The sequence below is a fragment of the Penicillium chermesinum genome, assembly GCF_028974085.1.
Source record: "Penicillium chermesinum strain IBT 19713 chromosome Unknown utg000006l:1.0-2335141.0:1.0-2336784.0, whole genome shotgun sequence".
Classification (NCBI taxonomy): domain Eukaryota; kingdom Fungi; phylum Ascomycota; class Eurotiomycetes; order Eurotiales; family Aspergillaceae; genus Penicillium; species Penicillium chermesinum.
The window spans coordinates 467321-492924 of record NW_026695316.1 but is presented as its reverse complement, the minus strand read 5'-3'; the positions used below and the strand labels follow the sequence as shown (position 1 = coordinate 492924).

At 51.3% G+C, this 25604-nt stretch overlaps 11 protein-coding genes across 11 annotated transcripts; 4 read left to right on the top strand and 7 right to left on the bottom strand.

Moving 5' to 3' along the window:
• Positions 1–145: 145 nt before the first annotated feature.
• Positions 146–1204, bottom strand: N7468_007955 (uncharacterized protein; the record flags this gene model as incomplete). Its single annotated transcript, XM_058477251.1, has 1 exon — positions 146–1204. The coding sequence occupies one exon, from the start codon at positions 1202–1204 to the stop codon at positions 146–148; it is 1059 nt and encodes a 352-aa protein (XP_058327596.1).
• A 242-nt stretch (positions 1205–1446) lies between these two features.
• Positions 1447–1659, top strand: N7468_007954 (uncharacterized protein; the record flags this gene model as incomplete). The annotated part of the gene is made up of 1 exon (XM_058477250.1): positions 1447–1659. One exon carries the CDS (start codon positions 1447–1449, stop codon positions 1657–1659), a length of 213 nt encoding a protein of 70 aa, XP_058327595.1.
• Positions 1660–2470: 811 nt separating this feature from the next.
• On the bottom strand, positions 2471–4473 carry N7468_007953 (putative MFS allantoate transporter; the record flags this gene model as incomplete). Its single annotated transcript, XM_058477249.1, has 9 exons — positions 2471–2672; positions 2723–2816; positions 2868–3108; positions 3163–3251; positions 3310–3527; positions 3608–3850; positions 3907–3937; positions 3997–4144; positions 4201–4473. The coding sequence occupies 9 exons, from the start codon at positions 4471–4473 to the stop codon at positions 2471–2473; spliced, it is 1539 nt and encodes a 512-aa protein (XP_058327594.1).
• Positions 4474–5269: 796 nt separating this feature from the next.
• On the top strand, positions 5270–5575 carry N7468_007952 (uncharacterized protein; the record flags this gene model as incomplete). Its single annotated transcript, XM_058477248.1, has 1 exon — positions 5270–5575. One exon carries the CDS (start codon positions 5270–5272, stop codon positions 5573–5575), a length of 306 nt encoding a protein of 101 aa, XP_058327593.1.
• Positions 5576–5960: 385 nt separating this feature from the next.
• On the bottom strand, positions 5961–10632 carry N7468_007951 (putative ABC transporter; the record flags this gene model as incomplete). Its single annotated transcript, XM_058477247.1, has 6 exons — positions 5961–5990; positions 6044–8115; positions 8167–9499; positions 9562–9635; positions 9688–10177; positions 10312–10632. 6 exons carry the CDS (start codon positions 10630–10632, stop codon positions 5961–5963), a joined length of 4320 nt encoding a protein of 1439 aa, XP_058327592.1.
• A 1933-nt stretch (positions 10633–12565) lies between these two features.
• On the bottom strand, positions 12566–12859 carry N7468_007950 (uncharacterized protein; the record flags this gene model as incomplete). The annotated part of the gene is made up of 1 exon (XM_058477246.1): positions 12566–12859. One exon carries the CDS (start codon positions 12857–12859, stop codon positions 12566–12568), a length of 294 nt encoding a protein of 97 aa, XP_058327591.1.
• Positions 12860–13112: 253 nt separating this feature from the next.
• On the top strand, positions 13113–14405 carry N7468_007949 (GIY-YIG nuclease family protein; the record flags this gene model as incomplete). The annotated part of the gene is made up of 1 exon (XM_058477245.1): positions 13113–14405. One exon carries the CDS (start codon positions 13113–13115, stop codon positions 14403–14405), a length of 1293 nt encoding a protein of 430 aa, XP_058327590.1.
• A 723-nt stretch (positions 14406–15128) lies between these two features.
• Positions 15129–16061, top strand: N7468_007948 (alpha/beta fold hydrolase; the record flags this gene model as incomplete). Its single annotated transcript, XM_058477244.1, has 1 exon — positions 15129–16061. One exon carries the CDS (start codon positions 15129–15131, stop codon positions 16059–16061), a length of 933 nt encoding a protein of 310 aa, XP_058327589.1.
• Positions 16062–16669: 608 nt separating this feature from the next.
• Positions 16670–18156, bottom strand: N7468_007947 (putative clock controled protein (Ccg-8); the record flags this gene model as incomplete). Its single annotated transcript, XM_058477243.1, has 2 exons — positions 16670–17868; positions 17997–18156. The coding sequence occupies 2 exons, from the start codon at positions 18154–18156 to the stop codon at positions 16670–16672; spliced, it is 1359 nt and encodes a 452-aa protein (XP_058327588.1).
• Positions 18157–19085: 929 nt separating this feature from the next.
• On the bottom strand, positions 19086–22964 carry N7468_007946 (RNA dependent RNA polymerase; the record flags this gene model as incomplete). The annotated part of the gene is made up of 1 exon (XM_058477242.1): positions 19086–22964. The coding sequence occupies one exon, from the start codon at positions 22962–22964 to the stop codon at positions 19086–19088; it is 3879 nt and encodes a 1292-aa protein (XP_058327587.1).
• A 539-nt stretch (positions 22965–23503) lies between these two features.
• Positions 23504–24970, bottom strand: N7468_007945 (putative amino acid permease; the record flags this gene model as incomplete). Its single annotated transcript, XM_058477241.1, has 3 exons — positions 23504–23692; positions 23793–24759; positions 24819–24970. The coding sequence occupies 3 exons, from the start codon at positions 24968–24970 to the stop codon at positions 23504–23506; spliced, it is 1308 nt and encodes a 435-aa protein (XP_058327586.1).
• Positions 24971–25604: the final 634 nt, after the last annotated feature.

Genomic DNA, 25604 nt, shown 5'->3' with positions numbered 1-25604 from the left:
AAGCGTGATTGCAAGATTCTATGAAAATTATGTACGGAAATGCTCAATTTACAATATCATCATCCCCTGTAGTCCTTCCAGGGCATTGCCCCGGTGTTCACGTGTAGAGGTCACCATCGGCCACCTCTACAGCACCTCGTCCCATTTACAGGCAGAGTTTCCTGGCCTTCAGATACTCGTAGTCGTCCATAGAATCATGAACGGCCTTCTCAATAACACCCGCAATCTCATCCCCAAATTCCGCCCTCCACTTAACAGCCTCAGCCGCAATGTCAATCGTCTCCGGCGCCAGCGCCTTGTTCGGGGTCGACGAGCTCTGCAGCGTCGACAACATAATGTTCGCAGCTTTGATATGCTTCTGCTGCTCCGCATCACATTCGGCGCCCGGAGCCCAGAGCTCCGCCTTCTTGATATCCGCACTCCCCCACTCAAACTGCACGCTCGCAGGATCTAAGCCCGTCTGCGCACACAGCTTCTGCACAATCTGCGGGGTATGGATCAGATCGTGCGCATCGATAATCGGCGGCGCAACAGCGATATCGGGCTGCTCCGCCGCCCAGTCATACAGCCTCCGGCTCCAGCGCATGGTCATGTTCGTCGCGCTGGCCCCCTTCAGGCCGTCCTCGTCCATGAACCCGATCGCCTGCATCTTGAGCATCGCGCGGTAGAGAGACGGCCACGCGAGCGCTGGGTGGCGGATGATGAACGCTAGCTGCCAGGTGCGGAGGTACTCGTCCGAGATCACGGTCTGGTTGTTGGCGGAGTAGGTCTGCTCGCCGTATCTGGCGGGGATGTCGACGTGGAGAGCCTTGGCGAACTCGGTGTCGTAGACGCCGGGCTGGAGGGCGGCGGGGTTGGAGAACCAGAAGGAGTGTTCTTTCGCGAACATGATTTTGTTTGTGGCTTCGGCTTCGGTGCAGTAGTCTTCCAGCTCGTTGAAGCAGGTTTGGAACAAGGCGCGGACCTCGGTTTTCTCGCTCTCGGTCCATTGGGAGCATGGTTTGCTGAGATAGCCGCCGTTGGCTATGGCTGTGAAGGCATTGTAGAAGAAATAGCCCGCTTTGGCGTTGGTGTGAACATTGGGCTGGCCTTCGATATTGAGCATCTTGGAGAGTAGGTTGGAGGCGGTTCTGGGGACGCTGACTAGCAGAAGGCGTTTGGGGGGATTAGGCAGGGTTGCCGGCACGGTGTTGTCGATTGCCATGGCTGAATGATTATAGTGCTAATTGTTGTTATAGATCTGTCAATATCAGATCAACCGATAATAGGGCACGGAGCGGTTAAGCTTAAGTGGAAATCAAGCAATAAGCGTGCGCGAAAATGACTACATTAAGGGGGAAGATTGCGTGATTTAAATATTTAGATGAATGGCTTCAACAGCGCACTAAATTGATGGCCCACAGGAATCACCATGCAGGTTTCCTCGGCCCTTCAGCCTCGCCCCTCATGTGTCGTCCGCTTATCAAGGCTGCTGGGGGCCCTACGCGCGCTGGAATACGCCTTTTCTGGCGAGGTAGAGCGCTCACTGGCAAGCTGACAGGGCGAGTGGGCCACATACCACAAGATCAGCATCCCAAACATCCCTTTCGAGTAAAAGAAGACCTCAGCGCTCACGGTACTGAACGTCTCTCAGCGCCCAATAGCCTGGATCGAACGTGAGATCCTGATCGATTGCACGGATAAGCTTTCGCTTAGCTATTGGGCATTGAATCTCGTTAAGAGGCGGGGCTCTAGAGTGGAACAATGTAAGCAATTCGTCGGAAGTTTGGATTCCGAGTTCATTGATTCAACAGACTCCGGCATTCGAGATGCAACCTGCAGCAGACATGTGGACTTTGCCCTAAAAAACGACCAATGATCGTCAATTATAGTTGGTTGTGCATGCATTTAACGCTGGGAGAATTTTCCGGGATGTCACTTTCCCGATCCCGCTAGGATCGTCAGTCTATTCAGCGTCTTTGGTTGCCTGATGCTGCGTTCTTCTATGAAGTACCAGGATGGCGTATTCAGTCTCTACTTGGAAGAGGATGTTGGTCACAAGAGGTGGTTGCATACAGACAGGCTAGATTAGAAAAAAAGGAAAAAAAGGCCAAGCTATCAGTATTTTGCAGAGAACTGTTCTGTGCGGCTTTGCGGCTAAGGTGGCTAGGGTTTCTAGGTTTATTTGGTATATTCTATCGGCAAGATCCCGCTTACTAGCCCCGACATCCTTCTGACCGTGAGATTCTACCTAATATGCAAGGAAATAAGCACTGGTTGCGTCTCAAATTAAACATCGGATTGGTTCCCTGGAGCCTTTATCTATGGGCACAGAAGATGGTACTTGTTATCTTAATTCGCAAAGCTAGTTGGTTATCATTGCAATGGCATGACCCTGCCTTCCAACCATTCAATAAATATAGCGGAAACTTGATCCGACCACTGCATTAGCTTCCAGGGATATTGTAAGGCTGAAAGGCACATAAAGAACTTACTTGAGGTTCTCCCGATCGGTCAAATCCAGGAATGCAGTCGAGTCTAGATCTCTACCCTCCAGACCACCCTCCATCTGGGACTGGATCCGATCACGTTTCTGGTTTTCCCACCGCAGAAGAAGACCAAGGATACTGATCAGACACACTTCGATCAAGTGCGAGACAATCATAGACCAGATTCCAAGAGCGTAGGTGGGCCTAGATCGGTGAGCACGCGTGCGATGCAGGGTCAAGGGCACGTGACTTACGCTTGCTCGGTCTTATAGAAAAAAGGACCTGCAATGTTGCCGGTGCAGTATCCGAGGAAAAGCACCGCATTCGTGACCACCTTCTTGGTATGTCCTGGCGAGCGTTGATTAGCCTCGATTTTTGCGTGGGTACGGATCGGCTTACCGGCCGTGTTCGCAATTTGCATACTCAGCACGAGTGCAAAAGCTGCATTGTAGGGGCCCGTTAGGTAGTAGCAGATGAGCCGGCCTACACGGTGCTCTTGCGCCACAAATCTCAGCCCAAAAGCACCCGCGATGTTCGGCATCAAGAAGAGAAGAATGAAAACGCAGCGCCGGTTCTCAAACTTGTCATTCAGATAGATGCTTAACATGATCGATAAGGCAATGATGACACCATAGGGGATCTACAGTTCCTAGTGAACATGTGCGTTTTCAAGGTTTTCGTCGGCAAAACGTACCTGCATCAGCGTTGTGACCAAGGTGGAGAACCCGAAGCCCTTTATGATCAGAGTTCCAAAGTTCGATATCCCGCCATTGGGGACATTGCCTGGGGGTTTCAATTTAGCCTTGGGGGTTCAGCACAGACAGGGCTTTGCACCACATACAGACAACACCAAGAAGGAAAAACAGGTAGAGCTTGTAGTCCATAAACGCCTCCAGAATCTGGTAAGGCTTCAGGTGTTTGTTCTCGATTCCAGTTTGATTCTCTCGAATACGATCCACGGCGATGCGCTTTTCTCGCTTCGTGAGGCCTTTGGCTGTGACAGGGGAGTCAGGTAGGAAGATGAACATAATGATACCCCAACTCGCGCATAGGGCACCTCTGCGAAAGATGTCAGCGCATTCGTCCCGAAAATTCGCGTCACACTTGTACGTACATAACGATGAATTCGTATTTTCCACGAGGGAAGCGCTCCTCGAATTTGGCCAATTCCGTAGCCGAGCAAGCCTCCAAGGGCAATTCCAAATCCATTGGCCGTGTACCAAATTCCGATTCGCACGGGCTGCTCTCGTCGAGTATCCCACATGCTGGTAATAAGCATGAAGGAAGGGTCGGAGCAGGCTTCAGCGGCGCCGCCAAGGGCTCGCAGAACGGCCAATGTCTCGAAGCTATTGCATGCAGCTTGGATCATAAGGAAGACGCCCCTAACAGAGAAAGGGAATAAGCTTTTTGCCTTTCAGCGCTGCAAATCAAGACTCACCACATGAAGATATTGGCACCCAGGTATTTTCCTGCAAGTCGAATGGCATTAGTTCTGGCCTGCACAGATACTGCTTGCAGGGATAGTCACCAATGGGGAGCCGTTGCATGAGAAAGTTCGTTGGGAATGCCCAAACTAAGAAGCCAAAATAGAAGATGCTGCTCAGCCAACTGTACTGGGTCCCATGAAGGTTCAGATCTTCCTTGATACCAAAGATAGCCGCATAGCTAAGTGTCGTCTGCATATGATCATTAGTATCTCGAGGTTCCAGAACAAATTGCATACCTTACCGACCTTGTCAATGTAAAAGAAAGCATAGCAAACGGCTAGGTACGGTAGGATCATAAAATCGATCTTCCATAGAATCCGTCGAGCCTCGGCGGGATCGATCTCTTCGTGCAGCTCTTCCGGGTCATCGAATAGTGTCATAGCAACATCGCGATCTTTGGAGTCGAGTGCCTTCCACTTGAGCGGGGCCTCGCCCGCCTCAGCGTGCACAACGGTGGGTTGATTCGTGATATCCGCCTTGGAGCCAGCTTGTGGCTCTTCGACAATGGCGTTTGCCATGACTGGCAGACTGCCACCCCAAGGGACTGCAAAAAAATGCACCGAAGAAAAATAAATAGAAAGAAAAAAGGGGGGGGGGGGGATTCAGGACAGGAGAGGTCGGAGTATTGGAACTTTAGGGTTCTATCAACACGGGGGAGCCCATGCAAGTTAAAGCACCGAAAGATCCTCTGAGCAATCATGTCCATGCCAGCCTGTGGCTGTCGATTATCCCCAAACCGGCAAGGAATTCCCCCCCACACACGAAAGCTTGAGCGATCAAATCCCGGGGAATTATACTGCAAATGCGGGGAAGCCCCAGTTTGCCCCCACGCCAGCCCGAGCGTTCGTATTTACAAGCGGATGGGCGATGGGGAGGAGGGTCATTCTTGGCAGAGGATTACCAGGCCGGACTTCCCCCCCGTGCTTCCTTTCTTGAAAGCTCGTGATCATGCCAGAGACACCCCCAGCCTTAGTCGAAGCTATTTGCCACTTCGAAGTCAGGATGACTGTCGGAGCATGCCCGACCCTCGGTGATCTTGCCGTGGAATCACGCATCCTCATGGGCGGAATCAATTCTGAGAAGTAACGACCGAGGTTCATCTTCTTGAGAAGACTTGCGATGATAGAGGGGTTCTCTATGATCCTGGTTCTGGAACCGCAAACAGCGAATCCGAACGACTGTCCTGATTATCTCCCCCAAACTGGCATCCACCAATTGGTGGGCTTTTACCCGCTCTCCCCGAGTGACTTCTCGATACGCTGCGCCGGTGGAGAGTCTAGAGAGGCAATCAGGTAATTTCAGTAAATAGTTCCCATGGTCGGGTGGGGTCTCGTTTGGGTGCTCAGTGACCTCTACGATGACAAGGCCGTTCATCGCTTCTCTCCGGCCAGGGACTCACGGTTATGTATTGCCCATCTAATTGCATCATTGGGTCTTAACAATGACCACACAGCTCATAAGTTCCCCTTGGTGTGTATCACGGTGTTTCGGATCACATCTTCTCGTTCTCGAGTCGAAAGTCCCTTTGGACAATGGAGGAGCTCTTCTGGTGGCTCGAGCTGCGCGTCTGGAATGCTTTTCGCATCCACTCCTGACGAGATAGATTACACTCATATGTAAGTAGCGGAATGGCTTGGAGCGCATCGGCCTCTCAATCGATTGGAATGGGTATTATAGGACTCCATTTCGTCTCGACTTTTTGGAGAAATGTAAAAATGGTGCTCCTGTGCAACCTCCGTATATTTAGGATGCCCGTACCCTTCGAATTAACTATAGCCTCATCAAATGGCTTAACAGTATTGCGAGTATGATCAATCCAGAAGTGACGCGACAGATTTTGGATTCATTATTTATGAATTTTCGCTCAAATGACCAATAAAGTACTTTTGTGTCGTATGCGTTGCCCCTTACGGCATTCTATTTGCGCCGTATCTCTCTCGTAACCCGTGTACTCCCAGCCGCATGTCTCCCAAGTTCGGACTCTGGAGGCAAAAATGCTTGATATCTACCGTCTGTTGTAGTTCAAGAAACGAGACTAGATTGTTCAGTTAGGTCATGCTGCCAACAAGCTTCACGGGTCCAACTTACCGCTAAGAAGAGAATAATCATATTAGACCCTACGAAAGCAATGAAGATCCCCAAATCACGCCATCTGTTATCGAAGTGCATCTCGAAACCAGCGTAGAACTGATCCCCAACCTTGTATGCACAATATTGGCATGACTGAGTCGCATTATCCAGCAAATAGCCATTCCCACCCCGCTCGAAGAAAGGCTGCATGTATTCACCGCAGGTCTGGTTTCCAGGCGCAGGGAAGCGGTTGTACTCGTTCGGATTGCAGACCACCTTGCGACCATGGAGCTCGGTGACGGTCATGCCACTGATTAGCCGAGTGAAAGGGTCAAGCTGGTAGAGCCAAACGCGCCAAAACTTGGGCATCGAGAGCTTGGGAATGGTCACGCCGCAGAACAGCGAGAATATGATCGTGCAAGGCGGGTTCAGTTGCGCAGCAATGAAGCTATTCGGCGTCAGGGATGAGATCATCTGGCCGAGTGTCACGGCGAAGAACTCGGTGATGAGGACCATGAAGAACTGGTACCCCGCTCGGCTCGACTCGGTTTGGAAGCCCGGAATATAGTACAGCGGCAGGAAGAAGGCAACGGCACAGATAGTGCTGTACGGGATCTCCGCGATTATCATGGAGAGAGCAAAAGCGAATTGACTGTATGTCTTGGAGGCGGATTCACGATAGAAAATCAGCCGGGCTCCGTCGAATCGTGGTTCAACCTGTTGCAGAATGATGGCGGGGAGGACGGTGACGTTGAAAATCACAAAAACTCGGTACTGCAACGAAGAGCGGGAATCGTCGAGATTCAAGAACGCGAGTCCAGTGATCAAGGAAAGAGCTACGTGGGTGAAGAGCCGAGTGAAGCCGTAGTTCCGGGACCGCCAGAAAGAACGGAAAGTTCTGCGAGCAACGACGTTGATCTGATGCCACAAAGGTGACGCATATTCCCTCTCCACCTCTGGTCGAGTAAGATTGGCCTGGTCTCGAGTAATTTGAGCTCGTTCTTCTTTGATTTGAATGATATCTTGCTTCAGTTGCGCCAGCTCAGGAGAGCTACGCCATGCCTCGCCCCATTCAACATTGCCAAGTCTTCGTGATTGGCCTGCACCAATGGCATCGAGCATCCATTCGGCGGGGTTGGCATCAGGTGGGCATTCTGCACCATTGCGACGGAAATAATCCAGGAGAACGGTAGAGTCATGGCCAATTTCCCCAAAATATACACATTCGCCGCCCCTTTGGAGCAGTAAAAGCCGGTCGAAGTTCTCAAAGAGTGCTGAGTTCGGTTGGTGGATGGTGCAGAGAATAGCTTGGCCAGCTGCTGCTAATTTCTTCAAGAATCGCACGATATTAAACGCCGACTGGCTGTCAAGGCCGGATGTCGGTTCGTCCAGGAAAAGCAGAAGTTCTGGCTTGGCAGCCAGTTCAACACCAATCGTGACCCGCTTTCTTTCTTCCACAGAAAGACCGGTCTCCGGCGTTCCGATAATCGCATCGGCCAGATTTTCGAGTTCAAGAAGACTGATGATCTCTTCAACATAGGCGTACTTCTCTGCAGTCGGGGTCTCGAATGGCTGGCGGAGATTGGCAGAGAACCGTAGCGCTTCTCGCACGGTTTGCATAGCCTCGTGAGTGTCGAGCTGCTCCGCGTAAGACGTTCCTCGCTGGAAAGAGGTGCCGGGCGGTTTTCCATCGACCAAAATAGAGCCAGTCACCACGCCAATATTCTTTCGTGCGGCAAGCACATCCAGTAAAGTGGTCTTTCCTGCACCAGACGCTCCCATGAGGGCCGTCAGTTTCCCTGGCTGGACATACCCGTACACATGATCGAGGAGCTGCCGAGTTCCGGATGGGACAGGAACTTCGTAGCAGACGTCTTCCCAAGTGAAAACAGCCGTAGAGCTGATCTTGAGATTCTCTCCGGTATTCACAGTCTTGGTTTGTCGCTTGGCTCTCTTCGCCGCCAAGGCTTCGTTCAGTTTCTTGCGCTCCTTGTTTTCCTTCTGAAAGAAAGTGATAGTTTTGCCACCTGCATCGAATTGGACCTTCTCGCCAAGATAAAGATTGCTAGACAGAAAGAGGACGATGAGAGCTAGAGAATGGGTCAGAGTGGGTATTCTTGTAACTGTGAGTAGCCACTTACCAAGCATAATGCCAAAGTTCCGCCAAAGGTTTCCTTTGTAATAGCTAAATGTTTCCTCGAGGTATCTGTAACCGGGAATAATCGCCGATCCCGGATCTCCACCGGCCAGCGTGCAGGCTTGGTTGGCAATGTCATTGTAACCAGGGCCGTGAGGCACCAAAGAGTCCGATGTGCAAGTCATCGTTAGGCGGTCAAACTCATTCACCATCAAAGACGCAAATCCAAGACCGAATGGATTCACGTAGTAAATCCACCGAAGCCAAACTTGACCAGCCGACCACTGAATAAGATAACCGGAAGTGAGCACAAACAAGGTGATCAGAACGGCCGCAAACTTCATAGCGTAGTCAAAGTCCGGGCTAATACACCCGATGGTTCTGAAGAAAACCGTCATGCAGACGTAGCCGGTCAGCAATATGAGAACGAAGATGAAAAAAGCGCCGGCATCGAGTGCCAAACCACACATGAAGTAGACGATAATGGCAAAGATAACGATCCTGAACATTGCAAAGGTCGTGTCGACAAAGATCTGTGCTAAGAACAGGGCGCTTGGTCGGTAGAATGTGAATTGGCGATGTTTATTGATCACAGAGCGCCCCATCATAGTCGACGCCAGTTCTGAGAACGCTTGAAACCCGTTGAAGAGCATACTGGTAAAAAGAAGACCTCCTCTAGTAAATGCGCCGGCGCTGGTTTTGGGCAACTTAAGCCACACGGTTCCGAGAATGATAGCGATGCCCGTAGACGTCACCCATGAAACAATCAGGACAAACTTGTCCTGCCATTTGATCAAGAATTGGCGCTGCATCAACGCCCAGACCTGAAGATAGAATGGAATGGAGTAAACTGAAGAAGGAGAAGTGAATTTCCGCTTGGCCTCGCGGTTTGCGATTTCGAAATCTTCGTAGACCTGCTTGTCGTGTTCGATCTGCGCTCGGTAGGCGTCCATATCTTGCACAAGCTTTTCGTTGTGGACTGATGAATTGAAGGCCTCTGCAAGAGCCTCAGGGGTCGTTGGGACATCCTCGGAACTTCGGCCATCCTTGAACTCCCTCTCAAAAGGGTCAGTGCAGCCAGTCAGGTAGTCGGGAGTGGTCTGTCGCGGCTTTTCTCGGAACCCAAGGCCTTCGAAGTAGGATCGTGCTTCATTGGCAGGTCCAAAGAAGACCGACCGCCCACTGTCAATTACGAGCACTTTGTCGAACTGTTTGTAGATAGACTCGGAGGCTTGGTACAGCGACACAAAGGTTGTAGTTTTGTAGATGTTGGTCAGGATTCGGAGGGATTTCGCAAAGTCGAGGGCCGTGGATGCATCGAGACCACGAGTACTGTTCTAGGGCCCCATCATCCGTTAGTATTTCCTGCTCATGTCGATTGTCCAGCGGGCCTACTCACATCCCAAGCATGCACTGTCGCACTGGTGATCATCATTTCAGCGATACTCACGCGTCTTCGCTCACCACCACTCACTACCGAAAACTTTAGTGTCGCTATTGTTGAATGTCACTTTGGCGCGCTCACCTCCACGAATAAACTGGTTTCCAATGATGGTGTTCGCTGTATGCTCGATATTAAACATTCTCAAGAGCATCTTGATCACCCTCTCTTTGAATTCAGCCTTGCTGATACCGTGTGGCCTCTTCCCGGGGGTTTTCGTGTCCAATGCAAATCCCAAGGTCTGGGTCACTGTCAAGGTCGGGTAATGCACATCATCTTCCTGGTTGTAAGCGGCCTCGCCTCGGAATCTCTTCACAAAGGTATCTGAATCGAATGGGCCATATAGAACTTCTCCATCCACTCCCGAGTATCCAACACGCTGGTTGGCAATGGTTTTCAGGAAGGTGGTGCAGCCTGAGCCTGGCCGGCCCAGGACCAGGACCATTTCGCCGGGGCGAACGACACCCCGGAAACCGTCCAGGATCTTGTACTCATTCGCCTTATTGCCCCAGCCCAAGATGTTCATTATCGTTTTCGGGACATTGAAAAAGTCAATAATGGCATTAGGGAAAGTCTTGATGTATGTTTTTTACACCACCAATGCCTCGAACCGTGAGGTCATCCCATATCACTCCAATATGCTTGTTTTTGATGCCGGCTTCATTCTCCGCCGCACGATTCCCACGGAGGGTGGTCTCCAGGTCCCACGAATCGTCCGAATCGACCGAACTTCCCCCTTCTTTCCACATCATGAATCGCCACGGAACGCTTCGAGGGGCGTGACTCCAGCCGCGATACTTGGCGAGCTGTGTGGGAGATGCTGGAAAGCTGCCTGTTTAGTTCAGCAAAGTCCTGCTCGGCTTTCTCCACATCCACGCCGGTCTGGACCGAGGTCATGCCCTGCGGGTTGGCGTTGCGCAGGTCTTCCCGCTGTTTTTCGTAGTCGCTGGCCATCGATGTCGAGTCGGAATGGATGCTGCCCTGATGAGTAGGCGACTTTTCGTCGACCGCATCAAAAGTAGACGGCATTGTCAGTGAGACCCTGGATCAGGAACAATTTTTTTTTTACCCTTTTTGTTCCCCGCGTGGTCTCCACCGGATCCACCGTTGCTTTACGGACGGAACCACCCTTGAGGATTCGGGGTTGGGATTCAGCAGCCGATGAAAGGTGACGCTCAAAGATCAAACGGCCGGGGCAAGCAGGGAAAGTAAAGAAATCTGGAATTGAGAATCAAAGTCTGACAAATGCAAGCTACATCCTTTGGAGCTTTTCTTCGCATCTGATGTCCGATAAATCCGTGCAACACTCCCATCTGATTGCTTCCTACGCTCCACATCAATCCACTTTTTGCGCGGGAGACAATCTCTTGGCAAAGGATCAACGGATGAAAAAGGCCAGAAGCTCTACAGAAGAACTGGCGGTGATGAGTAAAAGCACCGGAACCGAGAGCCGAGCGACAGTCGGACTCTCAGATGCGTCCGTTGCAACCATGCAAGCCACAGGCCGCCAATGGCCGGTTAAACCCCGGACGCCCACTGGGCCTTCGTGGGATCCAGAAGGATCGGCAGGCGTCGACAGAACCAAGTCTGGCGGGGTCCCAATCTGGCCCTTGAGTCATCTGTGGTCATATGTGGATATGGCCACGACGATATATATTTTTTTTTTGGTAGTTCGCTTGCATGTTGGCATACTCGTCATATGCAGGTAGTTCCACTGCAATGAGAACGTTGTAGGGGTGAAGTTCGTCGGAGAGTTAGGGACCTTTTGTCACGATGTGGGGTCGCACATTGGGGGAAAGAGCTTGAACGAGGGCTCAGAGTCTAAGCCCGGTGGAATCTTCCGTTAGTCCCCGCTTCAGCCGTGGATCTGACCACAAGAGTCTAAATGTATATGAACGGCCTGGTTCTGGTGGGCTCGTTATTCGCGTAAGGTGTCTGCATGTATGTCGCAGGGCGTGGTGGCGGCCATTGCCTCGTGACCCCTGCAGGGCAGATGCCAAGTCACCTCTGGGCATGTTGTGGGTCGTTTGGAAAATCTCCGCCGCGGCAGGTGTCGATGCCATAAATTCTCCGCCATAAACCTTATGGGAGAAGACCAACCTCCAATCCAGCCGTCTCTTCACGCCAGGATTTCGAAACAACCATGGCACTGGATGAACGTGGGGTGCTCCGGGCACTCTTCTCAAACAGGAATGGGAAGGGTATCAGGCGCTTAGGAGGATTAATTCTTGCCCATTTCGTGTGAACTAGCAATCCGCCAAAGAACAAAGATTTGAAAAAGAATCAGTATACCTGAGAGGATATCTACGCTACCTGAGTGGGAGCGCCTGCGCGATTCTCCCTTGAATTGGATTTGCGTATAAGTTTTCGGGGCGAGGGCAATGAATATAAAGCTTGACTTCCATGCTAACAAGCCTGCGTGGAATCGGGCAATGTTAGTCCAGATTCAGCAAGCGGTCCGATTATGTCCAGTTCAGATTCAAGCAAGCGATGCACCCCAGAGGCATTTCACGGTCTAAGAAGCGAGCGATCAACCGCCCATCATGTTCGCCCTGAAGCAATAAACCACAACCGTACAATGCCGCTATGCCGGTAATGCTGTGCTGTTGTACATCTTATGCATATCTTGTGCAATCCCGGGAGTTCAACTAGGAAGGTCCATAAATAAGGCGACTCGCTGATTACTAGACTAGGTAGAATTGGGATGAGAAGCTTTGCTTATCGCGATTTCGGGCGATCCACAGCTGCACGTGGTCAAAACTGCGCCATTTCAAAATGCCTGGGGCTGATGCTATGCAGTTCGACTCTTGCGACCAGCAAACACAGCGAACACCCGGGCTATGCTTCCATGACACCTGGATCGAGTCCCGACAGATTGACTTTGCTGAGAGCCCAGCTTAGCTGGTGAGCGATTGTTCCATTCGCCGACGTCGATGATTGGCACCCCCCCACGGGTATATCTCTATTCACGGCTCCCGCTAAGGACGATCAGCTGGTGAACGCACATTCCAACCTCCCAATTATGAGGATGAACCGCCTGGCTGGAAAAATACGCCTTGGTACCCGGCACAATCTGAAACGTATTTGGGGCTTTGGGGCTGAGATCCCTGTCAACGATAGCGCTAGCTTGCGCGCGCTGGGTCGTTCGCGGCCCCAACACGTGGTATGGCCCAATGAACGCGGCTCGTCCCGGGGATTCGCGGACTGGAATACGACCCTCTAAGCGACGACCTTCAGGAGTATGTGTCTCCTGCATTAGCTTCTGACTCTATGCATGACAAGCCGTATTTAATCGGTATGGGGCTTTGCGATCCCTGTCTATCGGCGAACTTTGGCCCCCTGGGTGCTGGAGACTCGCCAGAATTACAGACATGGGTGGGAATCCTGTTTCGGCGCAGCAGTGCTGTGGCTGGGAGCTCGCTCAAGTGTCGAGTACTTTAAGACGGCAGGTACTTGTCTCGAGAGGCATGCCCTTTGTGGATCATCTTCTACATCCTTGAGTCGGAACAATGGCCGCGAGCTTGGTTCAATACATTGCTTATATTTTTATTCAACTTTACCATGGTTCTATCTGGCTGCACCATGCCTTCGTTGCCAAAGAAGTTCCCTGCGAAGAAGACCGAACTCCGCAGACGAACAAACCGACCACGACGAGCGAAGATTTGCCTCCGCCCGAAGAGACCCATGAGCCTGGTGTTAAATCACTTTCCGCCGTGTTGTGCGAAGTGACGTCCGGTACCCTCAAGCTCAAGTGTGCAGCAATCCAAGGTCATATGGGAGCCTGTCAGACATTGATGAGCCAGGAGGATGTGGGTCACGCGGACAGAATATTCAAAGATATGCTCTCAGCTCTTCGGGAAAACATGTACAAGAAAGAGAATCCTTCCAAGTTTAAGCTTTCTAAGCTTGCTTTGCAGCTCACGCAATCCGTGTTGTGTGGAAAACACGCCAGACACAAATTTCTTTACGACCATGTTGCTCATGGTGCGTGGATTGACGAGATCCAGCATGAAAAGCTAAAGATCCTCGCTGAACTTGGTCGATTGGAGAAAGAGCCCCTGGAATTCAAACCCGCGAAAACAACGTTTAAGTCCGAAGACCAGCTGGATGAGAAGGTCAGAGATAAGCTCTGTTCAACGCTTAGGGTATCGGATCGGAAAACCGGGTACATCTATGTTATTTCATATCATAGGGCACCAGGGATGCTCAAAATCGGGACCTGCGCAGATGGCAACTGGGAAGAGCGGAAGTATCACCATATGCACTGTTACCCAGGCTTCGAATTGCTCGATTACAGACGGTTTTATTATGCCCGTCGACTGGAACAAACGCTACTAGCCGAGTTCAAGCCTGCGGAGCGTTCCCTTAAAGAAGGGTGCTCCGTCTGTGAATCAAACTCGGTAGACGGGAAGACAAGGCATAAGGAGTGGGTCGAGATTGATCTAGCAACGGTAAAGGACAGGCTCGATAAATGGGCTTTGTTTTTCACCAACCCAGATCTATACGACGAACAGTTCCGTTACGAGAAAGGCGGAGAATGGGACAAGTTACTGGATGGCATGCTTTCATCGAGACCGCCGTCAAAATTTCTGACGCCCAAAAAGAACACGGTTTCGCGCTCTTCGCCACGGCTAACAGGATCGAGTAGCGAGCTTTCTTCTGCCAGAAGTTCCTTGTTCTCTAGGAGTTCAAGTGACAGTTGCTCATCGGTTTCCTTGTCCGGCTCTCCTAGTCTTGGTATACCCAGTCCTGGTGAGCAGTCTCCCTCTCCGTCCCCAAGGAAAGCTCGGGGCTTCGATTGAGTCCCTAGCTGAGCTTCTGCTTCCCAATGCAATTCCAATTCTCTCTTTCATACAGCTATCACATACAGCTTCGCAAATCAATAATCCTTGCTTTGATGGTTCAATCTGTTCTTTAGACTTCGGCTATGAGGATGAAACTGGAGATCGCGGGTCTAACAAATACATTTCTACGAAAGGGGATCTGGACTAACCGAAGCCCCTCTTCGTATGATACCTTTGGACTCGAGAATCTCAATATTAGCCGCTGCCCGATACATGGCGAACTTGAATATGAGAATAATTCAGATTGGCCTTTCGGAATGAGTTAGATAAGAATGCTCACTGGAAGGAATAAAGGGGCAGGGTGGTAGATCTTAGAATATGTAGGGAGTCTATGGTGTCGTTTTAGGGTTAACGGTAATTAAAAGTTCTGCATGTAGAAACTTGAATGAAGCTTAATTCCATCCTGCTCTCGTCATTAACCCTAGTATTCTTCACCTCTAAGTTCCAAGTAGCCGGAATTATTGACGTTTAGGAAGATCTGGCACTACCGACCGGGCCTACAATTCCAGGTCATGCCTGTTTGTCGAACAAATTGAGCTCGATTCTGATTGGTCAATTCAAGTACAAGATGGTGTCTAATGGGGTATAAGAAAGGTGCTCGCGTCCATTTCGCTTTCGTCCAGATTACCATCCTTATAATATTCACATTCAAAAAATTGAGCGAGGAGCCTCCTACTCAAAATGAGCACGCCATCCAATCCATCGATTACTCTTGATCGATCTTTCGAATATCCCAGTGCAACTCATAGTTATCGAGTCCGCTGGACTGTCCTGGGCCATTCCTCCAACCCTCCTTTAATCTTCATCCACGGCACTCCATGGTCTTCAAAAGTGTGGTATACCTATGCAGAAGCCTTTGCAAAATACTTCCGCGTCTACTTGTTCGACAACCCCGGTTTCGGAGAAAGCCCGCTTGGCCAGCCCTTGCCAGAGAAACAGCACTTGATCACCGAGGACATAGCGCTAGACGCGGACCTCGCGCAGCAGTCAGAGGTCTTTGCCGCTCTTTACAAATTCTGGGAAAGGGATTGGAAGGACGGGCAGAGAGCGCATGTTGTTGCTCATGACCATGGTGGGCTGATGAGCTTGCGTGCCTTCCTCCTGCACGACTGTGTCTATGCAAGTCTGTGCTTGATCGATGTGGTTGCCATAGGTCCTTTTGGAAAGCCGCTTTTCAAGCTGGTTGCTGAGAATGAGAACATCTTCCACGCCTTCACGGGACCTGTTTTTGAAGGAGTTGTGGAGTCTTATATTCGTGATGCCGCCCATACCGAGATTGGGAAAGAGACTATGCATATGTTGAAAGCCCCTTGGATCAACACAGAACAGGGGAGAAAAGGATTCGTTAGGCAGATGGCGCAGGCTAATAGTCGCAATACTGACGAAATCGAGAGCCGGTACCCTGAAATTGGACGGAGGATATCCATACGTATTATCTGGGGAAAGGAAGACAAATGGCTTCCTGTGGAAGGGGCTTATCGACTGGCTGAAAAGCTAAACATTTCTCCAGGTGACGTCGCTGAGATTGAAGGCGCTGGTCATCTGGTCATGTATGACCAAGAAGGGAAATTAGGGGTTGAGCTAGGAGTATGGTTATCTCAAACGGAGAAGTGAAGTCCCGGATGTGATCAAATCATTGGTGTCTAATTTCAATTCGGACTCTTTGCTTGATTTCTTTGAAGCATAAATAAAAGATCCGTAGCAGTCTCAAGCTCGAATGATAGGGCGCCGTTTTATTTGCAACGATTAAGCTGTTCAACAGTGACCACGTACCTGAAAGAGATACTGTGGTTATCGGCCAATGTCGCTATGGAAGGCGTGAGAACCGTTTAACCTGCCTGTCGCATGCCGAGTGAGATAGTATGCCGCCATCGTTTAGAGAGGGGTCTCATCGTATCCATATCCCGTCATAGCGAAGGTCGTCCACTGACACTTGCAAACAAGCTATGCCAATTTTACGCTATATCGATGATTCAGTTAAAGCTGTTCAAGATCGAATTGATAGATAGTTCAGCCATGTAGAGACAGGCAAAGAGAACTGATTTTTGGAGGTGATGGATCTTGACATAGAAGCCTAAAAAACTGGAGTAATTTGAACAAGTAGTGGATATCAATCATAATATAGGAAGAATCATGGAGGTAATAAAAAAAGGCCAATGAGAGGTACCGCAAGAGGAGAAAAAATTAACATGAGGGTTCGCCAGGACACTCCCCTAGGGTATCTACACCCTTTCAGTTCCAGCCATCTGCACATCCGCCTGGGCAGCAGTCTCTGTCGCAATTGGTTCCTTGATATCCATACCGTAGGGCTGAGCGTCCGAGGCGGGATGGACTGGGCCTTGCTTCTCCGCATCCGGCGCGGATTGACTCTCTGGGCGCTTACGCCCAAGTCGCTCGCACCAGTGTTCGGCGCTCACAAGGGTGTCATTCACAACACCACTGACTTGGCCCAAAATATCCAAGCCTTCATTGGCAAGCACTAAGATTCGGTGCGCACCAAGTGTGGCGTCGGAGGACGCAGAAGGAGAATCGGGAGGCGGCTGGGAGGTACTGGCCATCTGAAATCGGTGCGGTAGCGACGTAAGATGCCGCCGCACAAGGTGGCGTGCGTTCTCCGGGAGGGCGCCGCCGGCGTATTTAGACACGACATCGACCACTTGCTTCAGAGTGGACAGCACATCTTCTCGGACTGCCTGAATCCGCTGTGTCAAGAGCGACGTACTCGCGCCGCCTTCGGCTTGGCTCTTCCTTTGGCTCTCCCATTCTGTCATTGCGCGCTGGAGTGCGACAATGGACTTTCCGAGTCGGCTGTTTGCCCAGCGTAGCCAGGTCAGACAGTACTGGAGACTGCGGAGCGATTCCTCACTCATTGCGACTCCAAGACCCGAGGTCGAAATAACCAGCCGGCTCTGCCATGTTCCTGGGGTTTGTCGCCTGGGCTTCTCCTCATAGCGCGGTGAGCGCAAGTCATCGTACGGGGGCAAAGTTTCCTCCATTGATAGATCGGAGGAGCTTCGCGGCCTTGGGTGAGATACGGGCTCCTCCGGCCCTTGTTCGAGGTCTGTCATCGGTTGTTCGGCCTGGTCCACTTTGCGGCGCTTGTTGGCAGAGTTTGCCTCCTGCGAATTCGAGTCTCGTCGCTGCAGGGCCCAACGCAAACCGCTCTCAACACCGGTCTTCCGGCCCACGCTTCCGACCGTATTTGCGACAGGTGATCCAATGTTACGCTCTATGAACTCAGCGCCGGACTTGAAGCGGGCAGAGTAGGACTTGGAAGTAGTATACGCAGAGACAGAGCCGTTAATGGCTGAGGATATGAAAGGGTGTGAGGAGGTCAGAAGCGAAAGTAAAGGCTCTGGCTGTTGGGGATCGGGGGAAACAGGCGGGTTGGTTCGCGACAGTCGAGGGGATTGACCGTAATCTGCGATAGGAATTAGACGGGTTCGGTGGTGGTCTCGTCTTGATAAAGAGTGGGCAAAAAGCGTGGCCCAGCAGTGCCCGACTTCGGAGTCCAGGTAACGAGATAGCGGAGTATGAAATCGAACTCACCTGCACGCAGCCCTTCCAGCGCTTGAGCGGCCTCCAGGTCATCCATCGAGAGTACACTCGCCTGGCGAGTTCGATCGTGGTCAAGATCCATCACGGGCGGGGCATGGTTATTAGGCGGATCAGAAGAAGAAGCCGAAGTGGCAACCGATAGATCGTTCATGGCAGAGAATGGAGCTCTCACATGAAGGCCCACGGAAGGTTTCGCCCGGGACGTATTACCTAAGGGGCCAACGTAGACTTCCAGGGCCACGCATTGGTCAGTCTCTTTCTTTCACATGTGGCCCCAACATTTTATGATCAACCGAATATCTTACTGCGTTGCTTTAGTCCTGCCAACTCCTCCGGATGTCACCGCTGGACGTATAGAGGCTGGCGCTGCTCATGCGGTGCCAATCCCTGCCTATTCCTTATATTCCCCTCCAGGAACGGTTCGAGCCCTTCCTCCAGAAGGCCCATAATTTGTCATGCTTATGCTATTCGGTGACCAGACCCATATGCCTGAGCCCAAGCTCTTGCCTCAACGGCAAAAGTGCACGATTACGAGACAATGTTTCATAGTTTAGCCGGAAGACGCTGGACCCGATCACATGTTAGGATGTATACATGCTCGCCATCTTGCCGAACCAAATGGCCTGTTTATGACTCAATACCCTTTCAGCTGCATAATTTAGTCGATAGCGTCTAAGAGCGGGCGCCCCGTGGAAATATCGATTCGCACAATCAGTCCCAAACGACTTTACGCGGTATCCGTACTTTTTACGCAGTAGTCGAGTCTTTGAATTTGGTGGGGCTGGATTTTAAGTCCGAGCCGCATGTGATCCTCCGTCATCACTAGGGCCGACTCGCCTTGCGCTAATCAACTGTCAGATCAAGACGATCAACAACCATAATTGGTGGATAAGGGTGTTCCCCTAAACCAAGAATCTAATTTTTGCAAATTGTTGGGCATATCTAGGCATAATTCTCATTCTCCCGGAAGGCACAAATGCGCCCCCCCCCCTACAGTAGCTACGCAGTATAGACTCTAGAGCCTGTCACCAATGAGGTGTCCCCAATGGGGTACGCAGGATGCAGATGCAGCTGTCACGTTCATTCGATCGGCGACCGCTTCTCCAGACCGATAAACTTTTCCATGCCCAGTAGCATCGCCTCGAGTTCCTCCCCACCTCCGAATTCATCCTCGTTGGCTTCCATCTCGACCGGCGCAAAGCGCGCTACGGCTTTCGGGTTTACTCGATAGATCGAAGCGATATCGTTGACAATCCTGCGGGACGAGAACGTCTCGGCCTTGATATCACACAATGTGTCCCCGTAGGCGTACCATGTGAATTTGGCGTTTGGCTGGTCCCAGTAGAGACACGAGGCGAGTACACGCCGCCATTCGTAGGGGCTGTTCTGCCAGGTGTGCACCAGTGGATGCAACTGCGGGCGTGATGAATGTGGCGCGGGAATCTCACTGATGAATTCCGAAGCGGATTGGGCGCTCCGAGCTTCGGATGCCTGGGAGTTCCAATTTTCTCTTGCCTCGTCGATCGCTAGTTTGGCTGCCGTGAGGACCTCTTCCACGCTGCCAGTGTCGTCGTCTTTGATGGCTTTCTGGGCTTGAATCCATGGTTGACGGAGGTCTTGGTCTCTGGAAGAAAACGAGGATATTTCTGGGAAGTTCTCGTTGATTCTCGTGCGGACGGCTATCCCTTGCTTATCTGCGACGAAGAACTTGAGATAATCCACTATGTTCTCGCGTTTCGGTTCATGATGCCGCCTCTCTACCTTCTTATCATACGGGATATATGCTGGCCATAGACGCTCTCTGGGGCTAACCCTCTTGAGTATCAGCTTCCACGCCTCATCTGTTAGGAGGACGCCGCCTTTACGGCTGTCGACAAGGTGACCAAGGAGAGAACCAACCTCACGTGCCGATGGATGGTTCAGGCCGAGCTCATATTGAATCTTTTCATGCTCGCGTGTACAACGTCCAAGGTTGGACAGAGTGAGGTTGAAGAGGAAGGTTTTGTGCAGGAATTCCTCTGTGGACGTGATCTTGGACATGGGGATTGAGTGTTCGGTTAAGCCAAAATGACTAGCTTTCAGGGCCAGCTCCTCTGGCAGACCAGAATTCTTGAAATGATCCACGAGTTCTGGATCCCAGCAAATCCATGGAGCATCCCCGTCGTAGTCCCCACCCGAAAGCATATGAGCCAGCGGAATCTGTCCCTTCGTAGAGAACACAATTACATCCGTGAAATGACGGAGTTCACTCTTGAAGACGGCTTTCCGGCGTTGGATATCAGATGGGAGGTGAGCAGGTGTTCGAGCGACCAGGACGTCCCCCTCGACTATTGAGCTTTGGAACGTCTCGTGGCCACGCCATGCTGCTGAGAATCCAAGGTATACCTCGTGTGGCTCGAGGACTCCATACGGATCAGCAATACAGAACGCGTATGTAGAAAGAGGCACCTCAATACGGATATCCTGGATACGCCGGTCCATGATCCACGAAAAGTACTGTTCCAGCTTCCTTCGCAGAGGGGAAAAGCTTTGAGGGGAGAAACCAGCCTCCGAGAGCCGAATGATGAACTCTGAATCTTTAATGGTCCATTGATCCAGCTGACGGTATTGGGCATCGCCTTGAGGTTTAAACTTTTGCACGAGACGGCGGCAAGCCACCGGGTTATCTGATCTGAGGACATCTTCAAAGTCCTCGGCAAGCTGGTCGATCCCTTTCCTTGTCAGTTCAGCCAGATAACCTCTTGATCTAGAGTTACTGCCGTAGTCCAGAATGGAAAGGATTTGGATGTTGAGATCCACCGAATGTAGTGGCTTTGACCATTTGCACACTTCGAAAGTCAACTTTTCTTCGTCGTACGGATCCTTCCAGTGCACAGGGTGCGGGTGGATTTTCAATTGAGAGTCGGTGATTTCCAACCAAATGTCCTCGCCTTCCTCTGCGAAGGCCTGGTACTTTGATTGATGTCTGTCAACCATCCAAAGCCCTTTCGCTCCTGCGATACGCCCTTGAAAGGCACTGGGCGTGTTGCCGGAAATTCCGAGATGGTGGCAGATTTTGTTGGCTAGGGTTCTCGACATCAAAGCGCATCCATCATTCATCACCGTCTCCCCGTTACGATGATCTGGAACGGGTACGATTTGATAGGGCCTTAACGGCACAGAAGCATACGTCTTCGAAAACCCGAGTGAGAACCGCTGGAACAGCTTGGTGTTACTTTGATGGGAGTTGAACTTCCTGGGCATATGCCACTCAATGAGTGCGTCAATGGTCATTTTGGTATGAGCAGAACTGGCTTCCTTCGGAGGAGATACAGCCAAAGGGTGACTTGATAGAGGCGGGCAGAAGTCCACCCCGTCAACGGCAAATAAATGCACTCGTTGCAGCGCTTCCTTTCCTTTCCTCTGCACGTCTTCGATGAACATGGCTCGCCATGTGCGCCCGAGGCATTGGTGCTCGTTGCGAGTGAGCCAGGTGCTGATACTATCTCGGAGGAGCGCGGGCGAAGACGGAGCTCCAAGATGCACAGGAGGTTTAGCTACAGGCGGCATCAGAAGACTGAGGAATCTGTCTGAGCCAAACCGCCTGCGAAACCGACACGACCTCTCTGTTTTGAAAGCATTCAGCTTCAAATCAAAAAACCCATGCTCGTCAGCCGATTTAGTTGTCCAATCTAAGATTCCTGAGAGAACAACCACTTCGGAGTGACTGTCCGTATTGAACAAATTAGTTGCAGACTCCCACGCCTTGCGGCTAGGCTTCTCCGGCAGCTCTTTTTTGCCGCGCATACTATGGACTTTTATCCATGACCAAAAGGCATCATAGTCCATGTTTGGCTCGGCATCTCCTCGGAGCATGTCTCTTAAGGGAACGCCCCAATGCCGTCCAACTCTTTCGAGCTCGTGGCGACACCGTAATGAGATGCTCCTCGGTAGGGGCTGCTCCAGTGAGAATGGGCCATTGTCCAGAAGGGCGTTGATGATCCTTTGCTTGACAGTCTCGGTTGATCCGTCTTCTTGAATCCATTGCTCAACCACGGACTCTGCTGCATACTGTGACTCTTGTGTGTCGTACGCATCCGCTTCTACTTCCGTCGCATCGGTGATGAACGACTGATTCCGTGAATCGTTATTAGTCGTGAATACCGTGGACGCATTGGAAACAAAGCTATCATCCATTCTGGAGCTTGTTGCGCCATTGGGAGGAAGGTGGAAGGAAGAGCCGCCAAACAGTGATGCAGTAGACCGATCAGGAGGCAGTTTTGGAGCTGGGAAGCTGGTGTTTGCCATCCTAGGATTTGGATTCGCTTCTGCCTGCTCCTTTGCGGCTGTAAGCCTCTGGAGCATGCTTGGTTTGGGCTTCTCGGGCTCATGGGACTCATCCGCAGAGTCTTCAGGGGTGAACTCAATCCCCTCGAGATCGAAGTCGAGTTCAAAGGGACGACCAGCTGAGGTGCTCTTTATGGGCGAACTAGGAGCGGTGCGAAATCCTTTGTCGTCGTCATCGTCGCCGTCGTCGTCTTCGACTTCGGAGGTTCTTTTTCTCTTCGGCGATTCAACCTTGTAATCTTCCGGGCTCCCATTTGACTCTCCCTTCTCCCCATTATTTCGAATCCAATACTCGTCTTCCATTAAACCCCAAAGGTATTCAAGTCGTTCGCCTCGAGTCGAACTTTCGTTGCCCTCCACCCATTCTTTCAGGCTGTCCATCATGTTGTACAACTCCGAGCGGTACTGGGCACTCCAAAACAGCCGTCGTATCCGCTTCAGCACTCTCCATTCTATCCGCACTTGTTGCCTGAGTGACCTTGGGGAAAAGTTGATATACTCGGAGTTTGGTATGTTCAAACCGTAAGCCTCGTTCAATGTTTTGACGTATTCTCGGAGTTCACTGGACCGCCGCGGCGTCTCTGGCGGGGTCTCTGGCCCCCAGCTCCTGGTAACGGCCTGTCCCGGAGACATGATCGATACAAAGATCCGGAATTCTCTTCGGACGTTACGCTCAGGCTAAGTGCTTCATTGATACTCCCAAGAGAAGGTCATCCAGGTGGCCGAAAAGGGGGAAGACTCAAAATAGGAGCCAGAATCAGGAGGGGCGATCTCGTAATGCATACCAGCCCGAGAGGAACAAGGACAGAAATACGAGCAAAAGCAAAGTCCCAATTGTTCAGAACCAACGCCCGATGTCTCAACACCAACGACGCAAAAAACAAACTTCTGGGCGGTTCCTGGACAAATAGAACTCGGATGGCCCCCACCCAGCCCAATCCCCTCAGCTTGATATTCCCGCCACGACGTGTGATGACACCTGCATGAAAGACTATGTTTGGTATCCTCGTCGCTTATCTAGACCACAGCTATTGTACTCGTAGCCTTTATCTGAAACATCAAGAAATACATCAAGGGACAATCTAAAGTCGCGAATTAATGGATGAGCATTTGCTAGGGGTATATCAATAACATCTATTCTCGAAAGCGAATCACAGCAGTCCTGGTAACGCCTATTCCGCCCGGTTCTCAACAGACACTGCAACGTTGATATCCAATCGGTCCGTCCAAAGATCCGCCCGCATCGGATCCACTCCCTTGCATCTGACAGCAAACTTGTAACCAATGATAAGGACAAGATAAAGGGGCACCGCGATATAGGAAGAAACAATTGCCAAGGGGTCAAATCTGATATGGTCACCCTCAAAATGAAAAGAGGCGAGTGTCATGGTCGCAGTAATAAAAAGGCAAAGAAGCAAAGCGAAACCCGTCCCCCCAAAGGCCGAACCGTGCTCGAAATACAAGAGACTTATCGGGCACACCTTGGGCTCTCCGTGCTCGCACAAACGCCATGTGTGTGACCAGGACAGAGACCCAGGTCAGGAGACCGAGCATGGTCACTAGGTTCACGAAGTAGCCAAACACCACGGTCGAATTCTTGCTCACGTTGATATAAGCCAGCATCGATATCAAAACACAGAGGAGCAGGGAATATATAGGGATCCCGCGGCTGTTCGTTCGGGCCAAGACCGCAGGGGCGCGGTGCTTGAGCGCCAGATCACATAATGCCTTGGTGGCCAGGAAGAGATCGAAGTTTCCGATGGACAGCACGAATACTAAGATGCATGCATTCAAGATGTGCGGGACAACTTTTATCCCGGATAGATAAATCGCGGCGACGAATGGTGACGCTGCTGCTCGTTTCTCGGAGTGGCTGTTGAAAGCCAAGTGTTCAGAGTACGGCGGTATGAGCATGCCCAGAAGTGTAATAGCAAGAAGGTGAGATACCAGCACCCGATAGAAGGTGTGTTTGATCGCGCGAGACATAGCCTTCCGCACATCTGGGGCCCGGATCAAGATACCTGAGCGCTCGCTCCCCACGAATGCGAATGTGGCAGATGACATCGTGTTGCAGACGACAAAGAACCGATCGACCAGCTTATCATTCCCAGCACCGAACGTCCCAAATGCGTCATATGGTGATTGCCAGTATCGGAATCCACGCCGGTCATGGTCTGGCCCTCCTCCCAGAGCAATCACTATAGACAAGATCATCAAAGCAGACATGACAAGGAGCTTGAAAGAGGCGATATAGAACTCGAGTCGGCCTGGCAGTGCTTGATGGAGGAAGTTGATTCCTGTGATGACTGCAAGGAAGACTGTTATCCAAACACCTGGATTGATCCTCTCGGCGTCCACCCAAAATCCGATGAGCAAAGTGGCAGCGGTCAACTGGTTTGGAGTAACGATGGCATATTTCAACCAGTAACTAATGGCAGCCGTCAGGAAATGTGACCACTATGAAGGCATCTGGTTGAGTTCACCTACATCCAAGCAAGACTAAACCCCAGAGCCGGATCACAGTAGCGATTCGCTTGGTCGGCTAATGTGGACGGTTTTGGCGACCATGCCGCAACTTCTCCGAGGGCTAGTAACACAAGGTAAATGGTCAAGCCCACGAAGGAGAACGAGATCATCATGGCGGCAGGCTGTACAGTGTCAATTGATTTCCGTGAGTAACACAAAGGATGGCTTACACCACTCCTGTTTCAAGTCAGTCCAGCTTGCCATGCCAGCGAGGTCTCCAAATACTTACAATGATAATGCCCTCGCAGTTCCAATCATCAATCCAGTGCCAATGGCTGAACCCACCGCTGCCATAAGGTTAGTTGGTCTCGCAACAACTAGTGGGATTCTCAAAAACGAACTGATAGTGCCAATTTGGCGAGGTGATAAAGATTCAAAAATTGCAGTGAACCCTTTCGCTATACCGCCCTGTTTCCCCAATGCCACCGGCTCTGCGACCTGTATTCGCAGCGTTCGCGAGGTCGTCGGCCTAACTTGGCCCTCGAGAGCAGTCACCATCGATTGACTCCACGGGGAGCCAGTCGCCGGAGGAGCGAGACTCGGTTGCGAGCCATTGTTCGAAGACCACTGCCTGCGTCGGGGCTGCTCGGGTGCATCCATCCCAGTTGTCATCGAACTAGTTAGCAGGAAGTTGGAGGAAGAGAAAGTGGGTCTATGTCCACATCGTATGTACGGTGCAAGTAGTATGGGGGCAGTTTATGGAAAGTGCGGGTCTGGGAAAGAGCGAAGGAGCGATGGAAAGACGTC